General features: G+C 33.6%; 2 protein-coding genes across 2 annotated transcripts in view; one reads left to right on the forward strand and one right to left on the reverse strand.

Annotated features, from left to right (window-relative positions):
* The window catches only part of LOC105451441 (neurotactin), a 46,828-nt gene that overhangs the window by 4,154 nt on the left and 18,721 nt on the right, over positions 1 to 23,953 (forward strand). The window contains exon 2 of the mRNA XM_011691880.1: positions 1,518 to 1,739. Coding sequence (XP_011690182.1) covers positions 1,527 to 1,739 — 213 coding nt within the window. The 5' untranslated portion in view covers positions 1,518 to 1,526. The remainder of the gene's footprint in view (positions 1 to 1,517; positions 1,740 to 23,953) is intronic.
* LOC105451440 overlaps positions 22,273 to 23,953 on the reverse strand; it is a 9,064-nt gene continuing 7,383 nt past the window's right edge. Inside the window, exon 2 of the mRNA XM_011691879.1 lies at positions 22,273 to 22,775. Coding sequence (XP_011690181.1) covers positions 22,493 to 22,775 — 283 coding nt within the window. The 3' untranslated portion in view covers positions 22,273 to 22,492. The remainder of the gene's footprint in view (positions 22,776 to 23,953) is intronic.

Below are 23,953 nucleotides of genomic sequence, written 5' to 3' on the forward strand. Positions count from 1 at the left end.
CACGAGGTACAAAATTTTTATTGGTGGTACGAATTAGTACAAATTGAGTACTAAAAAATTGGATAGGTCCGGTTTGATTCTGCTCATTTGGTTCTGCTAGCTTGATAGAGGTATTAGATATAAACGAGTATGAATTCTATTGAAATTCTTATCTATTTAAATACTCGTTTCAGATTAATGTCACACGGATATTTTCTTTTCGTGAATTTAGTTGCAGTCCTGATGCGTCACGATAGAGTAGCTCAATCAGCTGCGGTAAATCAAATTAAATTTAGTTGATCGGGGTAGCACGCTAAACCATTTAAGCGACCATGCTCTGCGAAGATTGTGCAACGTTTCTTAGATTGATGCACACACGACCGTAAATTATTATAATGCTTTATTATCGAATATAACATCTTCGATGAAAATCCAATTGTTGAAGTTTTGCATTGCATAACTGTTTTTGAAGATTATCAAATCTTATAAACCAGGAAATACATTTGAGATATTATAGAAATTAATGACTACATGAAAAGAACGATTTTGAATCCTTAAAGATCCTAAAATTAAGCTGGATAAAAATCTAAAAGTAATTTTATTAGACCATCAAAATAATTATGTGTTAGTAATATTGATGAGAAATGTTAAAAAAATTTTTGATATTCTGACAACCATTTTCCAACATAATTATTCTGATGGTTTTAAAAAGTTATTTTCAGATCTGTATCTAGCTACTAGACTAGAGGAGCTTTCAGCAAAATTGTTCTTTCCGTGTACACACGAGAAGACTTTCCGTATAAAAAAAACTATTCTTACAAGTGAAATTATGTTTTTGTTTTTATTGCGAAAAAAATTCGGCAAAACAGTGTTTTCGTGATATTCCATTTAAACATGATAATTTTTCTGCACGTGCTTATATGTATAATATATCTGACAGTGTCATATCTAAGGCAAAAGATGACAATTTGCCATACAGATATAATTTTTAAAGTAAACAAGCTACTCGGGATGGTCTCGATAAGTACCCATATTAGGCAAACGAGACATTTCTTGTTAGAAAATGTTAAAAAAAGTTATTAACTTTAATTTTATTCTCGAATTATATGACGAAAAATCTCGAGTAATATTTTGAAGAGATTCGCATAAAGTCTTGATTATAATGTAATAACTCGGCACAGTTATACCTTGGAGAGCCGATTAGCGTGCCTCAAAGTAGTGAATAAAGATGATGAGAAAATATCGTCCGCTATGCCATCTTTGCGCGTAGCAAGTGACAACTGTTGAATAGTAATTGAATGCGATTAGTGTACCGAATGTCCCACAGACGGTCCTCCAATCACGGACTCTATTAAATTTAAAAACGATTCTTGGCGATGAAATTCCGACGCGTGGCCGTTGTGTAATGTCTTAAGCTCCTGCTTGCCCGAGCAAACGGTTGCCTCGAATCGATTAATACGTCAAGATCGAATTTGCGATAAGATTTATACCTGCAGACGCTTAATTAAACGCGGGACTTTCACCGTTCTCGATTTCAGGAACAGAGAATGAGTCAGACGGATCAAGACAAAAGCATGGATAAGAAGGAAATTGCCGAGGAGGAGAGACAGAGGATGCTGAACGCCGAGAACACGAAGCACACCGGCGCCGCACCTGCGCCCGATCTCGAATCCGAGGAACAAAAACCGAAGAAGAAAATACCGATCGGCGGGATCAAAATGCCCGGATTCTGCCGTACCAAGAGCAAGGAACCGTGCAAGGTACACTATACTTTTATCCGCCAGTCGTATTCCCCGCGACGAATTTCTTATTTGGGGTGCGATCAGATTCCCCACCTGGGTTCATCCAGGTATCATTTTATCCTTGTTCAACATTCGGTAAACGACAAGGACAAAATGATACCTTGATGCATCCAAATGGTAAATCTATACGCAACTCTCGACGAGACTGCAGTGGGAATTACAACTTCGACGTTGACGCGATATTGGTTGCGTGTTCGTGTTCACGTTCTATCCCTCGCGCTTTTTACACACCAGTTTTTTTCGTATTTTTCTCATGCAAAAATCATGCTTTGCATATGCCTTGCTTCAAGTGCAGCAGGTGTAGAAAATGTGGCCTTAATAGACCTATTGTTTAGCAGTTGCATCACCTTCTGCTTCTACGTCATCGGCGCGGTGTTCGCGCGGATAATTACATTTGCTATCACATTTTAAATCTGCGAAGCAGTCATGAAAAGGTCATAAGAATGCTAGGTAATAATTAACACGAAATTTAACATAATTCGGAATTTAATGCACAAATCCAAATTTAAAAAGAACTTTTAAAAATGTAGAAAAATATGTTTATATTTAATAAAAAAAAGTTTCTCAAAAAATTTAACATTTTTTTACAAAACTGTCAAAAAATTAATGAATAAGAGTAACAATCATTTTAAAAGTAATACTATAGCTGCGTAATACTCGCAATGCTCATTTTATCCTTATTGTTTATAAAATGTTAAACAAACGAATGATGCCCGCGAACGTCAAATGGAATGCTCCCTACCCAGCTAGAACACAGAAATCATATTCTCACGTCAGTAAATAAAATATCATTTCAACAATATATAATTTTAGTATTTCTTAATGTTGTGTATAACGTCTTATGAACAAACTTTTACGCCTATCTGAAAGTTTCAATAATATTGATATAAAAGTGAAATATTGTTGCAAATGATATTGCGCTAATATTACTATTAGTGCAACATTTATAAAATATTTAGAATAATGTATTTAAGACATTTTTTAAATATTCAGAAATATATTATAGTATAATTATTAGATAATATTTTCAACACATTTATAAAATATTAAATAAGAACGTATATAAAATTTATATAAAAACAATATTTTAAAATGTTAATGTTGATCTAGTGTTTTTTGTTTACTGGGTTGATATTGTGTCAAATGATATTATAAAAACGTTATCATGATTTTATCTGTCACTTACAAATCACAAATAATATAAAAATTAACATCATTATGACATCATTTGATTTTCATATACTACCTAGGTAGTATATGCAGAACATTAAAATATTTGTTTAAAGAAAAAACAAAAGAGAAAACTAAATATAATGCCATAAAGAAGCAATAATCAAAATATCATTTCAAGTATTAAAAAATATGGTAGCGTCTCATTATTTAATAATATTTAGTTTGGATGTACGAATTATGAGTTCGGAGAAGTTTATTCAAATGCAGCTCTCACGATCGCGATCTTCAGTGGGGTTAATATTTTGCAGATCCGTTAATAACTCGTTTTATCTCTCCTCACCTAATTAATTCGCTGGGAGAGTCAAAGAGTAATTGAGCCATGATAAGATCGAACTCGATCGTTCCTAGCCCTTTTCCTCCGTTTGTCGTTTTTATTATTGTCGAAAAGCGTTTAATCAATATCAGATGCGATGTTAACGTCATCCCACTCTCTCTTAACGTGATAGAAAAAAAAATTATTACGGATCTGCGAACACCCCTCGTGGGGCGCACCATGGGGGCTTACCTATAATTTTTTTTTTTTTCGAAACGAATTGCCTCATCTTTGCGAACGAGGTTCTATGGTAACGCTGAAGTAAACAAAGGGCAGCAACCGCATTGATTTTTGTCTGAAGATTTCAAACCATTCTAAACACGGCCAATTTTGGTATACATATGTATATACATATACAATAGTATATACATGGTATGTATGGGTGTCCCGAAATTCGCGAATTAAAATATTATAGTAAGAAAGTCTTCGAAAAATTAAGTAAAAAAAAATTATTTGTAAATTTTTATTTCAAGTAGTAGTTTTTGAGATATAAGAGTTTAAATTTAGCCAATTATAGATTAGTATCGCGCGCGAAGTGCGCAACCACTAACACTATCGACGCACTCACGAACATGTTTTCGTTTAATCGTAATCTATAATTGGCTAAATTTAAACTCTTACATCTCAAAAACTACTGCATAAATAAAAATTTAAAAATAATTTATTTACTTAATTTTTCGAAGACTTTCTTGCTATAATATTTTGATTCGCGAATTTCGGGACACCTGTATATACTGTACATACATATATATATTTAAACACTTGACACCAAGTCACTACCGTTTCTCCTGATTTGGAAAAAGAATTATAACTTTATACATGAGACATACTACATGGGTTGAAAAGTTTCCGGAATTGGATACAAAATGTCACCATATACAAAAATAAATCTCATGGCTGTCGAATATATTCCTTCAAACCGATGACTTCAATGATTTCTTGAGATTTTAAGCCTTTTAAATATTGATATTTGATCACTGCACGAATTTCGGCTTTCTTCGTTTTTGACAAAACTCAAACGTTGACTTGTTCAAATGACTGTAACTCACAAACTATTCGGTGAAATATCATGAAATTTTGATAGCGGAAGTTTGAAGGAATATATTCGACAGTCATAAGATTAATTTTTGTATATGATGTCATTTTGTATCCAATTCCAGAAACTTTTCAGTCCATGTAGTACATCGTGGTCATGATAGAAAATAGGGCTGTTACTTTTTACCTACTTCGAATATTCGAAGCTTCGAAGTTAACTTCGACCTTTCGAAGTTTAAGATATCTTCGAAGCTTCGAAGCTTTGAAGCTTCGAAGTTAATTTTATTTATTTTATTATTATATATATATGCTAAAGTGGTGAGTGGCTAAGTGTGTGCGTGCGCACGCGCGCGCGCGTGTGTGTATGTGTGTGTGTATGTGTGTGGATGTAAATGTGTGTGTGTATCAGTGGATGGGTAGACGTGTTAAATTAATAATTGTATAATTTTGAATTTTGAAGATTCAAAGTTTAAAGTATCGAAGCTTCGAAGATTCGAAATTCAAATGTCGAAGCCTTCGAAGGAAATCACCAGCCCTAATAGAAAAGTGACACATCTAAAAATTTTAAAAAAGTATAGTCTTTAGAATTTTCTTCAAAAACAAAAAGACGATTTTGCTGGATACAGATCTGAAAATAATCTTGTCAGACCACCAAATATGTTATAATTTTATTGGAAATTCAAAAATAATAAACATGTAAAACGTTTTGATATTTTAGCAACCAGTTTGAGTTTCCAACAAAATTACTTTGATGTAGTCCAATAAAATTATTTTCAGATCTGTGTTTAACAAAATCGTTCTTTTCGTGTTTCATTATCTCAAAAATACCAATTTCTGAATTATGTCTTTTTTATCAACTTTTGGCAACTTGCTTGTATCGCATATCTTTTAAAGAAAAATGACATAACTCCATAGGACCAAATATTTTAGGAATAAACCGCTAACCAAAATTATGTACACCAATGCCTAGTAATGCCCGAGGTAATGCCCAATTTCTGACCGACCGTAATGTGCCCCACGCATAACATCGTGAGAGCGCAATCTTATTGTTCAGCACAATTTATTTAATATTCATACTTTATTACGTGTTGTAAATATGTTTGATTTAAAACGATTGTCAATTATTTGAAAATAAAACGTAACAATGCTCAATAATGCTCAAGAAATGCCCAGTAATGCCTAGCAATGCCTCGAATCTGTACACCGCATCTGTAAACCGCCCTCATGCGGTTTAGCCCTCGATTTTATGTATGTATATTATATACAGGTATATAATTTAAATTATAAAAATTTATATAAATACTTTTTTAATTATTTTTGTGTTGATAACATTCTTTGACGGTACTAAACTAAAAAAAGCCTTTTTCTATAAACATTACGAATTTGATCAGAGGACAAGCAATATTCAGAAAATACACTTTTGTCTTTTATAGCAGTAAATTAGAACAGCTAAAATTTGTAAGGCCAATTTTTTATTATTAATTAAAAAAATGTTCGTTTTTCATTTATGTCACTTTTCTATTATCATTTCTATTATCACACAATATACATATATCTTCATGTATGTATGTCCGCAGAGGAAACATGGCTGTATTATCGTGGATAAAGCAAATGTGACCTTTGATAATATAAATATGGACTGCTAGTCCTCCCACTTTTATCATGTAAAAGACTTATGCCCGATGTCGCCGAGCTGAAGTTAGTTGAGGTATCAAACTTCAATTGTTAGGCTCCACTCCAATCAGTAAAAAAATGTCAAATATGTCAAAATGTATTAAATGTTATGGGAGCCGGAAAAAAATCTCATATCAATGAAAAAAAATTAAACAGACTCAGCACCTTTTCTTTACACGTCGTAAACACGTTGATTTCACAGGAGCCTTCCCCCTTCCCCGCAGAAAATTACTGACTGGGATGGAGTTTACGTCTTTCAGCTTGGCGACACATATGAAGTTAATTACTATATCAGTCCATACTTATATGTATAGTCAAAGATGTGGACTTGCGCTAGGGACTTTATGAACAACCATCGCGAAATCATCTGTGAGTTAAACCATTGAGTAAAAAGACACTTTTTACTCAATGAGTTAAACCGTGACGATGACATCAGAATGTATAGGATGCAGTCGTGTCTGTCGTGCCCGTCGTTAATTAAACACGAAAGTCTCATATTTCTAGAATTCATGCTCAAGAGAGAGTAAGCGAGTATCGCCCGCTTTCATCGCGCACTCGCGGTTTTGCTATCCGTTATATTTCTTTATTTTCACCATTGGCGTCGCCGTGAAACAGACCTCCGTTACTTCAGCGCGTAGCGCAAGCCTGATAGGTAACGACAACGTCCCGTCGACGAAAAGAAAACGATCTTACGCGAGTAATTGTATACATACATCAGTGAACGCGCGGCGATTTAATTATTTCCGTCAACGATAACGGTGAAAGAGGAATCGCTTGTCCGCGACTTGCGTCGCTTCCTCATCAATTGTAACTTCGATCTCCGCGATTTAGATTCCGCGAATCTCCGCGAGATTGATTGGAATTAAAGCTTATGAAGGCGATTTGTATGTAACGATATTACGTAGCAACATCGAATGAGAGAGAGAGAGAGAGAGAGATCGCTATTTATTAAGCACTCTAGGATCCTCTCATGCGCTAAGACATAATACAAGTAGAGTAATAACATATTTCTCACAATTAATGCAATAAAATACATAATAGATTGATTAAATGCATTACAAAATAAAATAAAAATAAAAAAACTTGAAAGTTTTGATCGAGTAAGAAGTGACATCGGGCATTTTATCGTTCTCTTGGTTCTGGCAATCTATGATTTAACTCATCTTCTCTTTGCATTCTTCTCCTTTTTCCTTTCGGATAGCGACGTCGCGCTTGGTCAACTGAAAATACACAACGATGATTATGACAAAAAGACGCAGCGGCAGCATGTTGCAGACGCTCGGTGCTGCTGCAGCTAACTCCTCTCTAATTGACTTAATTTACCTTATTAACTGCCTAATTGAAAAAGAAAGTGTCGACTGTTACCTTGCTCTAGGAACCATTCTTTTGTTGCGCGCTGCACGGTCCTTCTCACCGTCTCGATTCATATATCGAATTAACATCCATGTCCCTTTCGAGACAATCGCTGTCGTGTGACACTTTGTGACGCAAACGAATCCTTACATCCGGTACGTCACAACTCTCAATCTGTGATGTCGATTTGTGGAGCCGCTTCTTTTTCCATTAATACTGTCGCACAATATTTCTAAGACGTCGTCCCTCAATTGATGATATTATAAACATCCTCTTTGTATAACAGCAAATAGAAGTAAAAAAAGAAAAGGGAACGGTAAGAACATCGTGAGACAAAGATTAGCAATCCAAAATTATGTGTCTCAAACGTCGTTGCGATTCACAATATTTTTCGACAATCGCACGATTTTTTTTTTTCTAAAAAATATTTGCGTATTTTTTTGTCTCCCGATTTTTTTAAACATCAGAAACACATGGAAGAGGGGTGAGGGGAGTAACAGCGATATTGATTTCAATTTCCACATTACGATTCTGTCAAGCGAAAATATCGTGACCTCGACCACGAGAGCATTTCTCATGTATTTCCACGCACATTTAAATACTCCGCGATCGCAGATGCGTAAACGCATTTGAAATTTATGTCGTGTCTTCTTTTCTGAGACTATTATGGATCACCCTAGCATGAATCTAGGGTTGCCAGGTGGCCGGGATTTCCCGTAAAATTCCGGAATTCGTCGGCTAATCCTGTGACCAATTATTGAAGTTTTTTGTTCCAGAAATGCATAATTTTAATGAAATCCCAGGATTCATCTCATTTTTAGACTATTTTTCACGATGGTCATCGACTTGCATTAAGAATTTATTTATTTACGAAATTAATGTGATTCACACACTCACGAGCACGTCCACAGCACTATGCTGTGCTTTGTGCGTTCTGACGTCACCGACACTAACTGATCAAGATTTAACACTCAAATACTTTAATAATCTATTTTCCAACATCTCAGATATATTCCAAAATTGTTGGTATTTGATCTGGCAATCCTAGAATCTTTGCGTGGAGGAAATATGGAAAACCGAGGTGACGAAGAAAAAGTTCCAATATAGCGGAATAGCTTCTGCCGCAAATGGCGAAAAGATTTCACCGATACTTTCCACACATTTACATATATACCTATTATCCATCCGAAAAAGCCGCCTGGAGATCGTTACGGATTAATCAAAAATTGATAAAATATTATCATGATTACTTTAGCAAATTCTTTCACATTTAAATTAACCATGTTATAAATAAAAGGGGAAAAAAACGGGGATTAATCGCGGTCAATGTTACAACGTCTTGTTGTAGCCAATCAAATCGTAACGCATCAATTATATAGTGCTCAATCTTTCTTTTATTGATAGCGTTGTAAAGATGTATAATGTACATCCGGTTATGTTTGGGGGACGGGTTTTTCTTTTAATACGACTGACTTGAGAACGAGAATCTCGGTCCCGGAATGAGGTATGTATATCAAGCATGCGGAAATACGGCGGTTGCCGCGTCCCTCTTGAATAACGTTCATTCTAACATGAGTCATTACCGAGAAAGCGTTTACATGGTGCTGTTACAACAAACGCGAATGACTTTCAACGCGTCGGGAGGCGAAATCGGTAAGAGCTTATTTCCGTGGAGGCTATGAAAGGATTTTGGGCACACGGTTGGATGCCATTGAAAACTGACGCCGAGTCTGGTAAAATGGTTAACGTTGCGCACGTGTGTATATGTAGCAGAAACAAAAATATTATTCTTGTTTCTCCATAATTTTTATTCCGATCTCCTTTCGTTTCCTTCTTTTTAACGGGCTTACTCACAAATCGCGGACGGAACGCGGCAGGAGCTTTGTGTGAACGTGACCGCGACTAAAAACCAATTGGTACCGCTTTTCTTGCAGACGCAGCTTCAAGACGTAAGTATCTCCTGCCGACGATGAATGTAAAACGGCGAATAAAGAAGGAAGCGGTTCGTTGCTCGGATTAATGTCCAGCACATATAGAGCTCGTGAAAGAGTCTTAAATGGAAGGGACCATTTTTTGACCATTGAAAAATATTACCTTTTTGTTTTGTCGCTCTGATTACAAAATCGAAGTTATCGATATTTCGATTTAAATAAAATGTTTCTCTTTCTTTTTATTTTTATTATTACATTTAGGATAGAATAGCTGAATGTGTATCATTCGACTAAAAATCGTACCTCCTTATTATTTTATATTATTACTTTATACAATCAACATTTAGTTAAAAAAATATAAAGTATAAATAAGAAATGAGTAATAACTAAAAATTTAACAGGATACATCTTGTTTTGTGCATTCTAACAACTTACACTTTAAAAAATAAGATACAACTGATGTTAACTTTTAATCAATTTATGTAGCTGATAATAATACAATATTATTGCAATTGTATTCTGAATTTTTATATTTTCATAAAATAAAAGGTTTATTGTAGAATATTTTGCATTTATTTTATATTATATATATTTGCAATTATTTTAAAGATTCTTAAATTGATATTTTTATAAACTCCATCAAGTTTCCTAAATTGTACATACTATCACAAAGTAAGATACTGATAAATGATAATTGACAATAGTAAGACTAATAATTGAGATAAATACAAATATCAGTTGCAAAAATAAATTCAAGCCAATTTTATTTCGATGTCTTTATCTTTTTATTATTGTTATTTAGTATAATATTATTAAATAGTTAATCTTTTTTCTTGTAATAATTAACTAATAAATTAATAAATAAATTAACTAATAAATGTATAAATTATATATATAAATTAAATATATAAATAAATTAAACTAATATAATTAATATAATTAAATTAATAAAATTATATATTAGTTAATTATTAGGTATTAGCTAATCACTTTTTTTATTAATCTTGTGTTTTTTAATTATTTTCATTTATAAATTCAATACTTTTAAAGCAAATACAATTTAGGCAACGATTTTCATAAATCATTTGTAACATTTTGCAGCACAAAAAGACTTGTAACAAATTAATTTATTATATTGGTGAAAAGTTAAATGTAATAATAGGTGCCTGAAACATCAAGCTGGAATTTCCAATACTCATTTATTTCATTTGATACGAATCAGTACCAAATGAAAAATATAATAAAAAATAATTTAAGTGGTACACATTCGGTAACTCTTCTCTATGCATATAATAAATATTATTTGTTTTTAAATATTCAATTTTTAATATGTTAAAATAATACGAATAGGGACGTAACAATATATTTTTCGAGATGCATGGCTTCTTTAATCTAACCTCTCGGCAGCCAGGATTAACCTTATTTTCTATACAGCCTTTGTGAAGCCCTAAATAAACAATTGAAACAAGCCACATTTTTTTGTCATGCATGATTATAGTTTATTTTTTAAAGTAAAGTTTCAATCAAGTTTCGAAAAGAATGTTACGGTTTCAAATAACGACGGCTCGCAGGTGCGTTCCCACGATCAACCATGATAGCCCAGGCTTTAATTTGTATCGAGTCTAAGGAACGATCGAATTATCCATTCGCGTGATAATTTCGAAAAAGGAAACAAAAAGTATGGGATTAGAAAAATCCGAAGTGTTTTACATAATTGCTTTATCAACGATCTCCGGATTCGCGGTGCTGCGCTTATAAATTACAACAAGTACAAATTGAATTTGAACCCGTTGTATAATTTATTCTTTTTATCGCTTCGTTATTTCAGCTGAGGGATTATTGTTCTAATTACATTCTTTTACGTAAATGGTGTAATGATAACATTTAAGTGGAGCATGTATATTTACATGTGCGCAACGTCTTTAATGACTGTGTAAAGTAACTTGTACTTATTTAAGCCTTTATTAATGAAATGGATTGTCAATTAGGGAAAATTAACATTACCCACAAATTTCGTTCCCATTATGCAATTGCTAATAATAAACACTGAGACGTCTTCAGTCAAAATTGAACGCGTACGAGTACCAATTAATCGACTAAATTACGATGATTTAATGCTTCGTTGCTTCTTGCAAGCACGTGCCGACATTTCTTTAAGCGAGCTTCATTATTGCTCGCTTTACGCAGGTCTCGTCATTCCGAGTCTCCTACCGGAAGCTCGCGTAGAGTGCTCCGCGAGTTTCATTAGCATTAACGTGCACGGCAGCCGATGCACGCGCAGTGAGACCTCCACTTTGCCAGTCTTCAACACGGTCACCTGACGCGCGAGCCGGAAACTCTTTGCTTTATCGTTTCGACTTTATACCATGTACTTTTATGCCCTTACGTGCGCAGCGTCACGGTCCGTGAGTTCATTGAAATTATATCGCGGTAGAGACGTGGGTTAGCGGACTCATTTCGCCAGCGATCGCCTCACGACGTCGTGTGTATTCCTGAAAACGGATGAAACTCGATAAACGTACATTTCTTCGGGAATGCCTTATGGGACGCAATGCCTGTCCGTTTAATTAAATCGTATACCACCACGGCATACATTTGTATTCTCGAAATAGCCCAATTCCATGCTGCAAAAAACTATTTGTGTTAATTCTGCGCAACGTTAATCCCGCGGCAAAGCGGCGGCGTTAATATTATAAGTAATAAGGAGCGAAAAGTCGTATCTCGCACGAAGGAACCGCGTACTTTCGTAATTGTTTCCTCTCGAAGAACGATTGAAACATGAAGCAATCGAGATTGCGAATTCGGAGAAGCTAAACATTTTTATTCCTATAAAACACAAGATATAACGAGCATATCTTTTCTAACATTATGATGACTTAATAAATAAAGTTAATCTAACTGAAAGAGTAAATTACTGAGCAAATGTTTAAATTAACTTAACGTGACAGTTAATTAGTCTCATGTTTCGTTAAATTATAAATTATAGAAGCACCTAAAGGCGTGTTGTTTATTTTTACGTCTCAAAGGCTATACAATCGAAATAACTTTCGAAAAAGAGTGGTCGTATTTATAATATTTGTATAATTGTTAATAATTACAAAGTGCCTACGAGTGCAACCCGTCGTTTCTGCCATCTGCTCCCCTTTCATTACGCTTTCCATCCTCGTTCCCACTTCGCGTACCCTCCTCTTCCCCCCTCTCCCTTCTCCCCCAACGCAGAACTGCTTTTTTGAGGGTCGAAACTCAGAGACCAGAACCAGAATAACCGGAACCCCTACTCCTGGAGTCCGCCACATGGTTAGTAATGGTTGATAACGACACGTAGGCTCGTGTCCGTATTGATTCACGTGTATATAGACATATACGCACGCTGCCGGTCACATACAGCGTTACGAGAGAAACCGAATAAATGAAAGTTTTCGCGACAACCGCGAGGAATGGCGAAAAACGCGTGCGACATGTGTAAACAAAGCATGAAACCGGCATAACTCGGATTCGGAATATCTCGCAAGTTTAGAAGAAATTGAATAAAATAATTACGCACGATACGCGATAAAATTACGAGAAAATAAATTTCTAAATTAGATATAGCTAATAAAAATATCTTTATCAAAAAACATAAGCATAATCGATGAAGCGTCGGCTTATGTAATACAAAAGAGATATTACATGGTCCAGAATTGCATTCGTGTTTACAACATTTTCAACTTAATTGTTGGGATATAAAGCCATATTAATCTACATTTTTTCTACGAGGTAAAATTTTTCCAAAGGTAAAAGCGATTCGATGTAAGATCAACGCGCACGCGAGGACGTTGCATTACTCTTGATAATTGAATTGAAGTTCATTGAATAAAACGCACGACACATTTCCATCATCATAAACTTGGTAGTGTCATTCCCGAGAGTGTTAATTATTCCGACGATTTATTACATCATTACAAGCAGATGCGGCGTTCGTTGTTTCTATATCGCCCGCGAGTCGTGATCAGTACGTAATGAGCGCGTTGTCTTCATACGCGACTTTATTTATACGAATTATAATATATTCTCTCTCTCTCTCTCTCTCTTTCTCTCCTCCCTCCCTCCTTTCTCCTCCCCCAATTGCCATAACACTAAAAGATAATTCCGTCTCCCTCTCATTGACACCCCCATATTATCGAATCCATTTCTCTTCGTCCTTTCCTTCTTGATGTCTCTTTCTCGTTCTCTGGTGCATTCGCTTTGTAAACAGCGACGATCCGGACAATGGCCTTTGCATAAATCGCCATGCTGTACAAGGCGGTCAATCGCATCCGCAAATGCGTTTAAGGTACTCAACCTATCTCGATTCTACCTATCAGCAAAAGTAACGTGACAAGAAAACAAGATTAATGGCGAATTTCTAGACGGAATCAAAATCTGCTGATGATTTATTTATGTGGAAACAAAATTGATTATCATGTGAAGATAAATCATCACCATAAATAAAATAACTGAACTGATCGAAATCCTTGCTTAAATATACATACATACATACATACATACATACGTACATATATATACACGGAAAGAACAATTTTGCTGGATCCAGATTTGAAAATAATTTTTGTTTAATAATCAAAATAATTTTGTTGGAAAGTCACAATGATTGCTAGAATCAAAACGTATTATAGCAATGCTTATAATTTTTAACTCTCCAATCAATTATTTGGATGATTAAATAAGAATTATTTTCAGATCTGTATTTAGCCAAATTTTTAGACCTTTCAACAAAATCGTTTTTTCCGTGTATATAAGTTTTTTTAATTACATTTTATTGACATAACTATTTAGTACTAAATTGAATTAATATTTGATTATTATACATATAAATAAATATGATACGTAAAATATTAATATTATTAAAATATTACCCAAGATATTAATAATAATTGACAAAAAAATAATGATGTAAATATGATTTATTTGTAGCGATGACAGCTCTGAAAGGGTACATAATTGTCAATAGCAGTGTCATGAAAACTTATGCAGATTTTGTCATTATCTTAACGGAAGTTGTAGATTAGCGTGGTAATGATTTTAATATCGCTTTCAAAAAACTTGTGAAATGAGATTCCAACTCAACAATAGGTGTGTATGTGTATGAAAGTGGGGGGGGGGGAGACAGAGAGAGAAAGAGCTCGTTCTTTCGTGGCGACACGCAAGTACGTATTTATAGAATGTGCCGGAGGGGTGGCCTCCACGCGACGGCTGCGGACGCGGGAGGACTGAGAGAGTTGGAGAAGGGTGAAAGTTGCGTCTGATATCGATTTCCGCTCGTAGAACCCACCACCGATGGACGGTCGGGTTCCCATCGTGGCGCGAATCCCGTCGGCGGGTGCCACGAAATCGTTCATATGCTCACGAAATTCAATTTAAACGAATCTCTTCTTATCTGTATGTCCAATCTAATCTAAATTAGCTCAGAACCGAGAAATCAACTCGACTTCAAAATTTGATTTGATTGATGAGACTGCATGTGTGTAAGATATCTCCGAAAGAAGAAGCTTGTACTCAAAGAAAAGCTATATCTTTCTCTCTCTCTCTCTCTCTCTCTCTCTCTCTCTCTCTCTCTTGCAATGTTATAAATAATATTACTACTAATCGTTACAATACTATTAATAAATAACATCAACGTTAATGTCAATGCTGAGAATAAAATAGAGTTTTTAGTGTTAACTTCTTCAGTTAGGGATTTCTTAAAACTTTGAAGCTAACTTGTATTCGAAAAATTGCTGAGATTTACTCCGTTTTTTATTTCCAATATTTTATATTAGATGTTGTTATAATTAAAATATAAATAATTAATATATAAATGAAATTCGTCGAAGCACATTTAAAATTGAAGATAAAAGAATGTGCAAAAAAACTGTACTGTTCTTGATATCTAATTAAATGACTAGAAATCTTTTCTTACTTTCATGATCAAACAACCATTTATGCCTTTCTTAAAGTAATAATTTTTTTAAATTAAACTAACCATCTCAAAGTAGATTTATCGAGGCATTTAACTTTAAGAAATCACCTCTGGGAAATATACTTAAATTAGTTAAATCGTATGTTTACGAAGATTTATCAATTCCATTTGCGATATTTGACATTTAACAATAAGTAGCATCTGCTCATCGTCCACTAAATTTATTCTTTCAATTGAGAATGGATGATCGATAGAACGCGGAGGAAGACAGAAAGGAAGAGAGAAAAAGAGAGAGAACAAAATTGCACTTACAAAGCCACTTCCTTTTATTTCATTTTATTAATCTTTTTTTTTGTTTTTTTTTTCCCCCCGAGAACTTCGCATTTATTGCGTACGTTATTCGACGTTCTCGTGAATATTGAAAACGATTTATCCAAATTTTTATTCGTAAACCTTTTGGCCTTTATCCGCGCCCGGCATTGTAAATAATTCCCAAAATTTGTCTTATAAATTAACAATATAATCGGTACACGAAACGTGATTTATAATCCCTTTGCAAATCCTCGTGTCGTTTCAGAAAAATAAGAATTATTCGCGGGCGAAGCGATACTCGCGTGCGCACGCGTTCGACACGCACGTGTGAAGGAGCAACGGAACTGAACGTTCTGGTGCACGCAAATGTACGGCTTCATGAATGGTAGGCGATACGTAAGCTGGACCCTGTATATATTCGTAAAATAATACGCTTACGCCGAAATCCCTGGACGAAGAGCACCGGAAACGCGTAATTTTGCGCGTGTACACGTGCAAATATATAGTATAAGAGAGATAGAGAATATATACATATTAAAAATATTTCATATAAAGCGCATCTGGCGCATTTCAGTCGAGACATTGCGCACAAATTATACTTACATGTCGGATTTCTGTCTCTTACGCGGCAATTGCAAATCGATTCTTCCATTTGACTGACAATGATTATGTCTTATAGTTAATTGTGTCTTCGCGCGACGCGATTGTCGCTGTTTGCAAAATCTTTTACTCATATATCCGCTCATATATCTGAGAGCTTATCTATGTATGTTCATAGGTGACATATAGGTACTAAAAATGTTCAAACATATGGACACGATATGAAGGGAAAGTGCCGGCATTATGTCAAGAAGGGAAGAGAGAGAGAGAGAGCGCGCAGGCTGGGGTCGCATTATGAATACAACACCCAAAGGGCGAGAAGCCTGGTGCGATCAGTATTCTTATTTATTGTACGCGATTCTCAAAGCGACGCCAAGGGGAGATCAAATCGAAATGGCATTAATCGTAACCGTTATGACGTAAAAGAGAAGGAAAATGCACAAATAGTACGGGAAAGATAAAACACAGAGAAACGAATTACGGGAAAAATCCGTGCGCGTTACCTGTAATTAAAAGATGAAATAAATTGTAATTATTTTACATGTGCGCGCACGTCACACACATACGTCATACACACTCTAACCTAGAACTAGTGAAAAAGAATGATTATAATTTTAACAAATATGTCGAAAATGTAGAATGAATTTTTTTTAAGTTTTCCAAAAAAATAACTGAATATTCAAAATTATTTTATACATGAAAAGTAACTAATAATAAGAGAAATATAAAATAAAACTTTTTTTATACAAGATTTTATTTTCAAAAAGAAAACTTTAAATATTCAAAATAAGTTTTCCCGGAAAAAGAAAAATAAATCGAAAATGTAGAAGGAAACCTTTTTTTATATAAGGCTATTTTACATTAACATATAAAAAAGTTTTCTATATTTTCAACTTTTATTTTTTTATATGGAATTCCTTCCTTTGTATCACTAATTCTGAGAAATTCTGTACGATAATAAAACTGAGATTTTAATTTATATCAAAATACAGCTTTATGGAATATTTTATAAACAAAATAACAAATATCAAAATAAACAATTTTATAAATATCCTACATTGGATATAGGATATTTATAAAATTGTTTATTTTGATGGAAAAGATAAATTTTCAAATAAATATATTAATAAAGTATATAAAAATAACTGTATAAATATATAACTGTATTAATGTGTTGTATGTATATAATTAATAAATAAAAGTATAAATATAATTTATAAATTTAAAAATAATTAGATCTGAAAAGAAAAAATTTTATTTTCAATGCTATTGTACATCGAAATATGAATTTTTAAATTTTCTTGATTTTTTCATTAAGCATTGAGATCAGTGCTTTAAATTTATTAACAATTGCGTAAATTATTTTATTTTTATTATCAAATTTATGAAATTTTCTGGGGATTTTTTGTTTAATAATCCTGAAGTTCATGTTTTGGTTCTTTTTGATTTCATAATTAGTAATGATTTCATAATTAGAATGAAATTTATTTTTATAGCTCTACATTAAAAAACGTTTTATTTATCCTATTAAAATTTTAATACATATCCGTTTTTTTTTAAGAATGTACTACATTCACTTAAAACTTCGAATTTCTGAACGTATTACAACAAATAATGTGCTGCAATTGTGGAAAAATTATACTCAAAAAATACTATAGTGAATTTGTATATCATTTGATTTATTTTATGATTTATTATTTACTGTTTAAATTCATTCTGCAATGTATTCAAATCTGCTATATTTGGTCCAACGTTGCAATTCCACCTTGTGCTCATTCTTCTTTATTCACATGATTTGCGTCCGCGATGTGTTTTTGCCTTGCCGATTGTTTGTGAGCACCATAATTCGAGCGTTGAAATATATTTTACGAGATGAAAGATGCGCAATGCGCAGTCCCACCGCGTTAGTAGATAGACCCGCGGCGCTACTAGATGCATCGGTCGCATGCAACGCCGAATCCATGCTTTACGGTCACGCGGTTTCGCTCAGCATCTGCCATCACCTCCGGCTGCGGAGAGTCAGCCGACACATAAGTCACTGCACATGCCCGATACGCGTCTGTAGACATACGTACATATAATGTAACTTTCTAGATACATACTAGCGCGGAAGAAATGAGGCACAAAGAAAAGTGGAAGGAGATTAAAAAAAAGAAAAAAGAGAAGAGAACAAAAAGAAAGAGGGAGAGGAGAAGGAGAAAGGAGAGGGGAAACAGAGAGAGAAAGAGAATCAGTCCCTGTCGAGAGGATGACTGTACAATATCGTGGAAGAAAATGAAACTTCGAGAGAGAGACTGCACGCGAAACCTAACAGAAAATCAGGCGCGTTTCAGGAACGCAAATTCTCGTTCTCTTCAAGATTGCGTAATGTCATTGGACTTAACTACCGTGTAATTTTTAATTATTCAATTACTATTACTTATATAAAATATATGAAAGATTTGATATCAATTTATAGATTTGTAATCAATTTATGAATATAATTTGACACCAATTATTGACAACAAATATTTTATACAAACAATATATACATTACTTAGGTTGAATAAGATAATTTTTATTTAATTTGACGCCATTTACTGATATCAAGTCATTTGTACAGGTAATAGCAATATACATATCACTAAAGTAAAGTTAGTTAACATCAAAGTACAAAGAAGAATACCATTTAGGTTTTATCTTTTAAAATATTATATTTAATTTGGATACAAGTTTTTTTTTCGAAGAGCGCGTTTACACTAGACACTCATTTTTTTTCTTTTTTTTTTTTTTTAAGTCAATTTTGTAACGATATCACGCATTTTGTAGTATTCTAACATACCTCGGCCTGTTAACCATTAATGCCTTTTCGGGGAGGATGTGTTTTACTCGAGGAGAATTGCTCCGTCGCATATTACCCCTTTCTCGTGCTTTTTTTACTGGGCTCAACAGAAATTGTGTAAGGGAAAGATATAAATAAAGGAGATAATGTAGATGAATCTGGCCTTTCATCTTTCCACTAAAACAGTTATAATTATAGTGTAATATATAAAAATTAATATAAAAAATAATTCGTTTGGATAAAAATACCTGTAATATGGATTCGTCTAATAGATGATTTATATCTATTGAGCCCAATAAAAAAATTATAAGTATAGGATATGCGACAGGGAAATTCTTCTTGAATGAATTATGAATGATATACGAGTACTTTGGATTAATACCTGTTCACAGAGAATCTTTTACTCGAGAAGAATTGTCCCGTTGCATGTTATCCTATTTTCGTGATTTTTTTACTAAGCTCATGACAGAGATTGTGAAACCTTTGTCACAAGGAAAGAATAAGTAAAAGAGATAATCATGTAGATGGATCTGGCCTTTCTACAAAGATAAATAATCAGTTATAACTATTATGTAATATATAAATATCTACTAAAATAAATGATTTTCATTTTTGAAAATTATTTTTATTTTTTGAAAAAAGAGAAACATTCTACAATAATCACGACTTTAACACATGTTATCAAGTTCATGATCCTGAACAACATTCAAAAGGTTTCAGCCATTGTTCGGACACCTTAGATAATGCTAATGCCGGTGGTACTGTAACTTTCAAGCTTTATAACTCTAGATTTACTAAGGGGTAAGGCCACCATGGACGTACAAAATAAAGGCCAATTTTAGGAATCTTTTTCCAAGCGTATACTAAAACCGGTCAAAATTTAATATGAAGTACATTATTAGTTATCTTCGAAGGTACAAAAAAACATTATTTAAAAATTTTTTTACTACAAAATGGCGGCTCCAGTGTCCGGGTTAGGCGATGCGATTATGTCGAGCCTCCTAAACGGGCGAACCGGCTGCTCCGGCAGATTTGAGTCTGGAACAAAAAACTAAATTTTTTCTTTACATATATATCATAAACTAGTAAGTATATGTATATACTAGTAAATATAAGTCATAAATTAGTAGACTACGTAGGGAAATTTGAAAATACCTTTTTTTCGAAAAATGGTGAGCATATGAAAAGAAAGTTCATTTTTCACATAAAAATTGCGTAATAAATGTTTTATGAACAAAAAAGTTTATAACTTATCGCAAAATCCCTACGTAGTCTACTAATTTATGACATATATTTAAAGAAAAAATTTTGTTTTTTGTTCGAGACTCAAATCTGCCGGAGCAGCCGGTTCGCCCGTTTAGGGGCTCGACATAATCGCATCGCCTAACCCGGACACTGGAGCCGTCATTTTGTAGTAAAAAAATTTTAAAAAAATATTTTTTTGTACCTTCGAAGATAACTAATAATGTACTTCATATTAAATTTTGACCGGTTTTAGTATACGCTTGGAAAAAAATTCCTAAAATTGGCCTTTATTTTGTACGTCCAAAGGTGGCCTTACCCCGGCAAGGTGGCCTAACCCCTTTAACCAGAAAACATTTTATCTATATGTTTTGGAAAGCTCTCGAAATAAGCTACAAGAATATGCAACAAAAAATGAAATTTAAATAAAAATTAAATTTCATTTAAAAAATTCAAAGTGACCTTGTCCTGGCCTTGACGACGCCACTCAGAATCAAACCAATAATGTTATCATCTTATGTCCCCCTCGAAACTCTACAACTTTTATCTGGAACATTTTTCTCTCAAATCTCGCAATTTCCAAATATTTGACTGTCAAATATAAAATGGGGCACCCTGTATATACGGTTGTCCCATAATAACCGCACCAGACTTTGTAGGCAGGTAGAGCAGATGAAACTGAACAGAAAAGTCCTCTACTATTTTGCAAAATTCGCAATCGTTAAAAAGATTTTAATTTTTGAAGATCGGCGAATAAACGCATATCCGTCTGCCATACCGCTGAATGCAGGCGCGCGGCGAGATACGCCGCCCCACCGCTTGTCAACTACCGGCTAGCAACTACCAGCAGTGGAGCGGTTGTATCTCGCCGCGCGCCTGCATTCAGCGATAGGCGGACGGATACGCATTTATTCGCTGATCTTCAAAAATTAATATCTCGTTAACGATTGCGAATTTTACAAAATGGTTGAGAACTTTTCTGTTCAGTTTCATCTGCTCTACCTGTCCACGAGGTCTGATGCGGTTATTATAAGACACCCTGTATATGTACTTTATCATTTTTAATAACTTGTTTATTTTTAGCATTATTGTAATTTATAATTTGTTTTCTCATGTTAAAATTAAAAATATTCTTTTTTTATTAATCTAAGCATAGGAGAGCATTTTTAAAATAAAACCAAAACAAAACTATCAATAAGATATGTGTATAGCTCCATATAAGAATTCTTCAAATAAGAATTAATTAAGACTTACAGGAAATTGTTTTTTTTTTTTTATTGATCCAGTAATATATGGAATAGGTAAAACGTGGGTGAAAAACAAAAGAAGAAACTAATGTAAGACAAAAAAATATCTGCGTTGCTAAAATTATTTTTTTATTTGAAAGGAGGAAGCTTAAATAATTATTAAATATCTAAAAGACAAAATAAAATTATAAAAAACTAAAAAATTAATAAATTGTTAAAAATCAAAAATGTTTATGATTGCATTTTGTCATTCTGCATACACATAATACAATATATAAGTTATACATATAATAGATATAAATATATACTAAATATAAATTAAATAAAATTGTTACAAAATAAATTATTACTTATAAATTCCAGAATTTTTTGTCATAGAAAATTTGAATATAAAATGCACCATGTCTCGAAAGAGACATTGAGAGACATACAGGAAATTAGATAAAGTAAAATAAGATAAAATGTATAGAGCGGATAAATGTATCTATAATTCGGATGCGATAACCTCGAATAGAAGACACAATGGACCTAGTCTGCGTGTCGATGGCAGAGCTCCTTCAGGGGACCGCCTCTCTGTGTGGTATGGCAATGGAATTGTATGAAACGCTGTTTATAGCGCCGGCTGGCATACGATCTTGCTAAGCGCAGTTGTTATTATTATAACCTTGAATAGGCAGAAAAAGATGAATCCATGCAAAAGGCGTCCGGATATAATATAATAACTAATTAGTAAAAGCTTCGCATCGCGCGGGAAGATTACGAAAGTCGAGAGTATGGGGGGGGGAGGGGGAGAGAGCTCAATAACGACGTTTCGTGTTGAGAATCTTCCGCATGATGCGAAACAGTAAATACAAGATTAATGATCGCTCGTTTTATCATCCATTTCATCTCATGTGAACACAATATCAGCTCGACTTCTGTAATGTAGCGTGTAAATAATTATTGCTCATTTATATACTATATCGGATTTGCATGTTCATAAATACTGTAAAATCGTGCTCATCGTCTAACGTTATTTACAGTCCTTCCCTATATAGATCAGATAAAATTTAACAGTTAAAAAACGCGAGATCGATTCTGAATCTGTCGAGAATTTACGCCTTGGTATATTCTTAATTCTATTTGTTTGCCACATTGTAGCATAATTGTATTCTCCTATGCAGTATCTCGCGTTCGATCCCGTTACCAGCTCGTAAATGGATCTCGCGCCCTCATTCGCGAACCGGCGATTTCGGCAGACCGGAAAATTGGGTCTTTCCTTCGCGGTGATCACCCTCACTTCCATGGTATGCCACCTGCGACACAAAAAAGAGCTCTCTCGAAAAAAATATTACGGAAATAGTTTGATGGCGCATTTTTAGAAGCGCTCACTTACGCTATTAGCACTAGATTCCAGCAGATTTAGCGCTTTAATTGATCAATCTTTGTCAGACAATCAAATGCGGATAAATAAATGCAGAGCGCAAAGTGGACTGTTGGATTCAGTAGTTCGTTCAATTTTAAATATATCTGACATAAAACTGATGGAAAAAACTGCATTTTTTTTTAGTAATATCAATCGAAAGTTCATCAAGTGCATATTGTTTTTTTTTTTACTATTTTCTTAAATGAGTCTGCGAAGTATGAAATTTTCTTACCACCAACTTAACTATTATATTAATCGATTGATTTAAATTCGAAAAGTGTGTATAGTTTAAAATGTTGGCAAGTAATCTTTAGATTAAGTTAGTCCCTCCATATGACTAATAATTCAATAAAAACATTTTGCATAGACTGTATACATATGTGATTGTGTAACGTTTATGTGACAACGTCACACTATCGAGTTGGCGTTGAGCGATAAAACCATCTTTGAACTCAATTAATGTTTTTTTATTTTATTATATTATTTGAGATAATTTTCTTGATACATATTTCTTTGGTTATATTATATTGATATTTTATTGTATGTATATTATACAGTGTACTGATATGTATTGATATAAATATTTTCATCTCTTTATCTTGAAAATTTTTACATAATATGTTTCTGTATCATATTCTATTGTAAAAGGTATGTGAAAATAATTATTCTAATAAAATATTTCAACAACAAAGTTTGAAGACGAAAGAAACATTTGTTTACCTTTTTTTTTTCTAAAAATTGGAAAACTGATATATCGGTTCTGGAGCAGTCTCAACTTTTTTATAGCTCATTACTAAGGCATATATATGTATACATATATGTATATCAAAGTTTTAAATTGAAAACTATAGAAATCGTCCAAAAACTATCCTGTCTAAAAATTAATTATATCATAAACAATAATACTAATGTTGTCGCATTTAGTGCATCTCTTCGTTTTTTTTTTTATTTTACTAGAACAAAACAAAGCGCGCGCTTCGCGCGCGCTCTTTATTCACTATCCCTGAAACATAACACACACGCACGCACGCACGCACAAATGCAAATATCATATTAAATATCTCATTA

This window comes from Wasmannia auropunctata, unplaced genomic scaffold, assembly GCF_000956235.1.
Source record: "Wasmannia auropunctata unplaced genomic scaffold, wasmannia.A_1.0 LD336051.1, whole genome shotgun sequence".
NCBI classification, from domain to species: domain Eukaryota; kingdom Metazoa; phylum Arthropoda; class Insecta; order Hymenoptera; family Formicidae; genus Wasmannia; species Wasmannia auropunctata.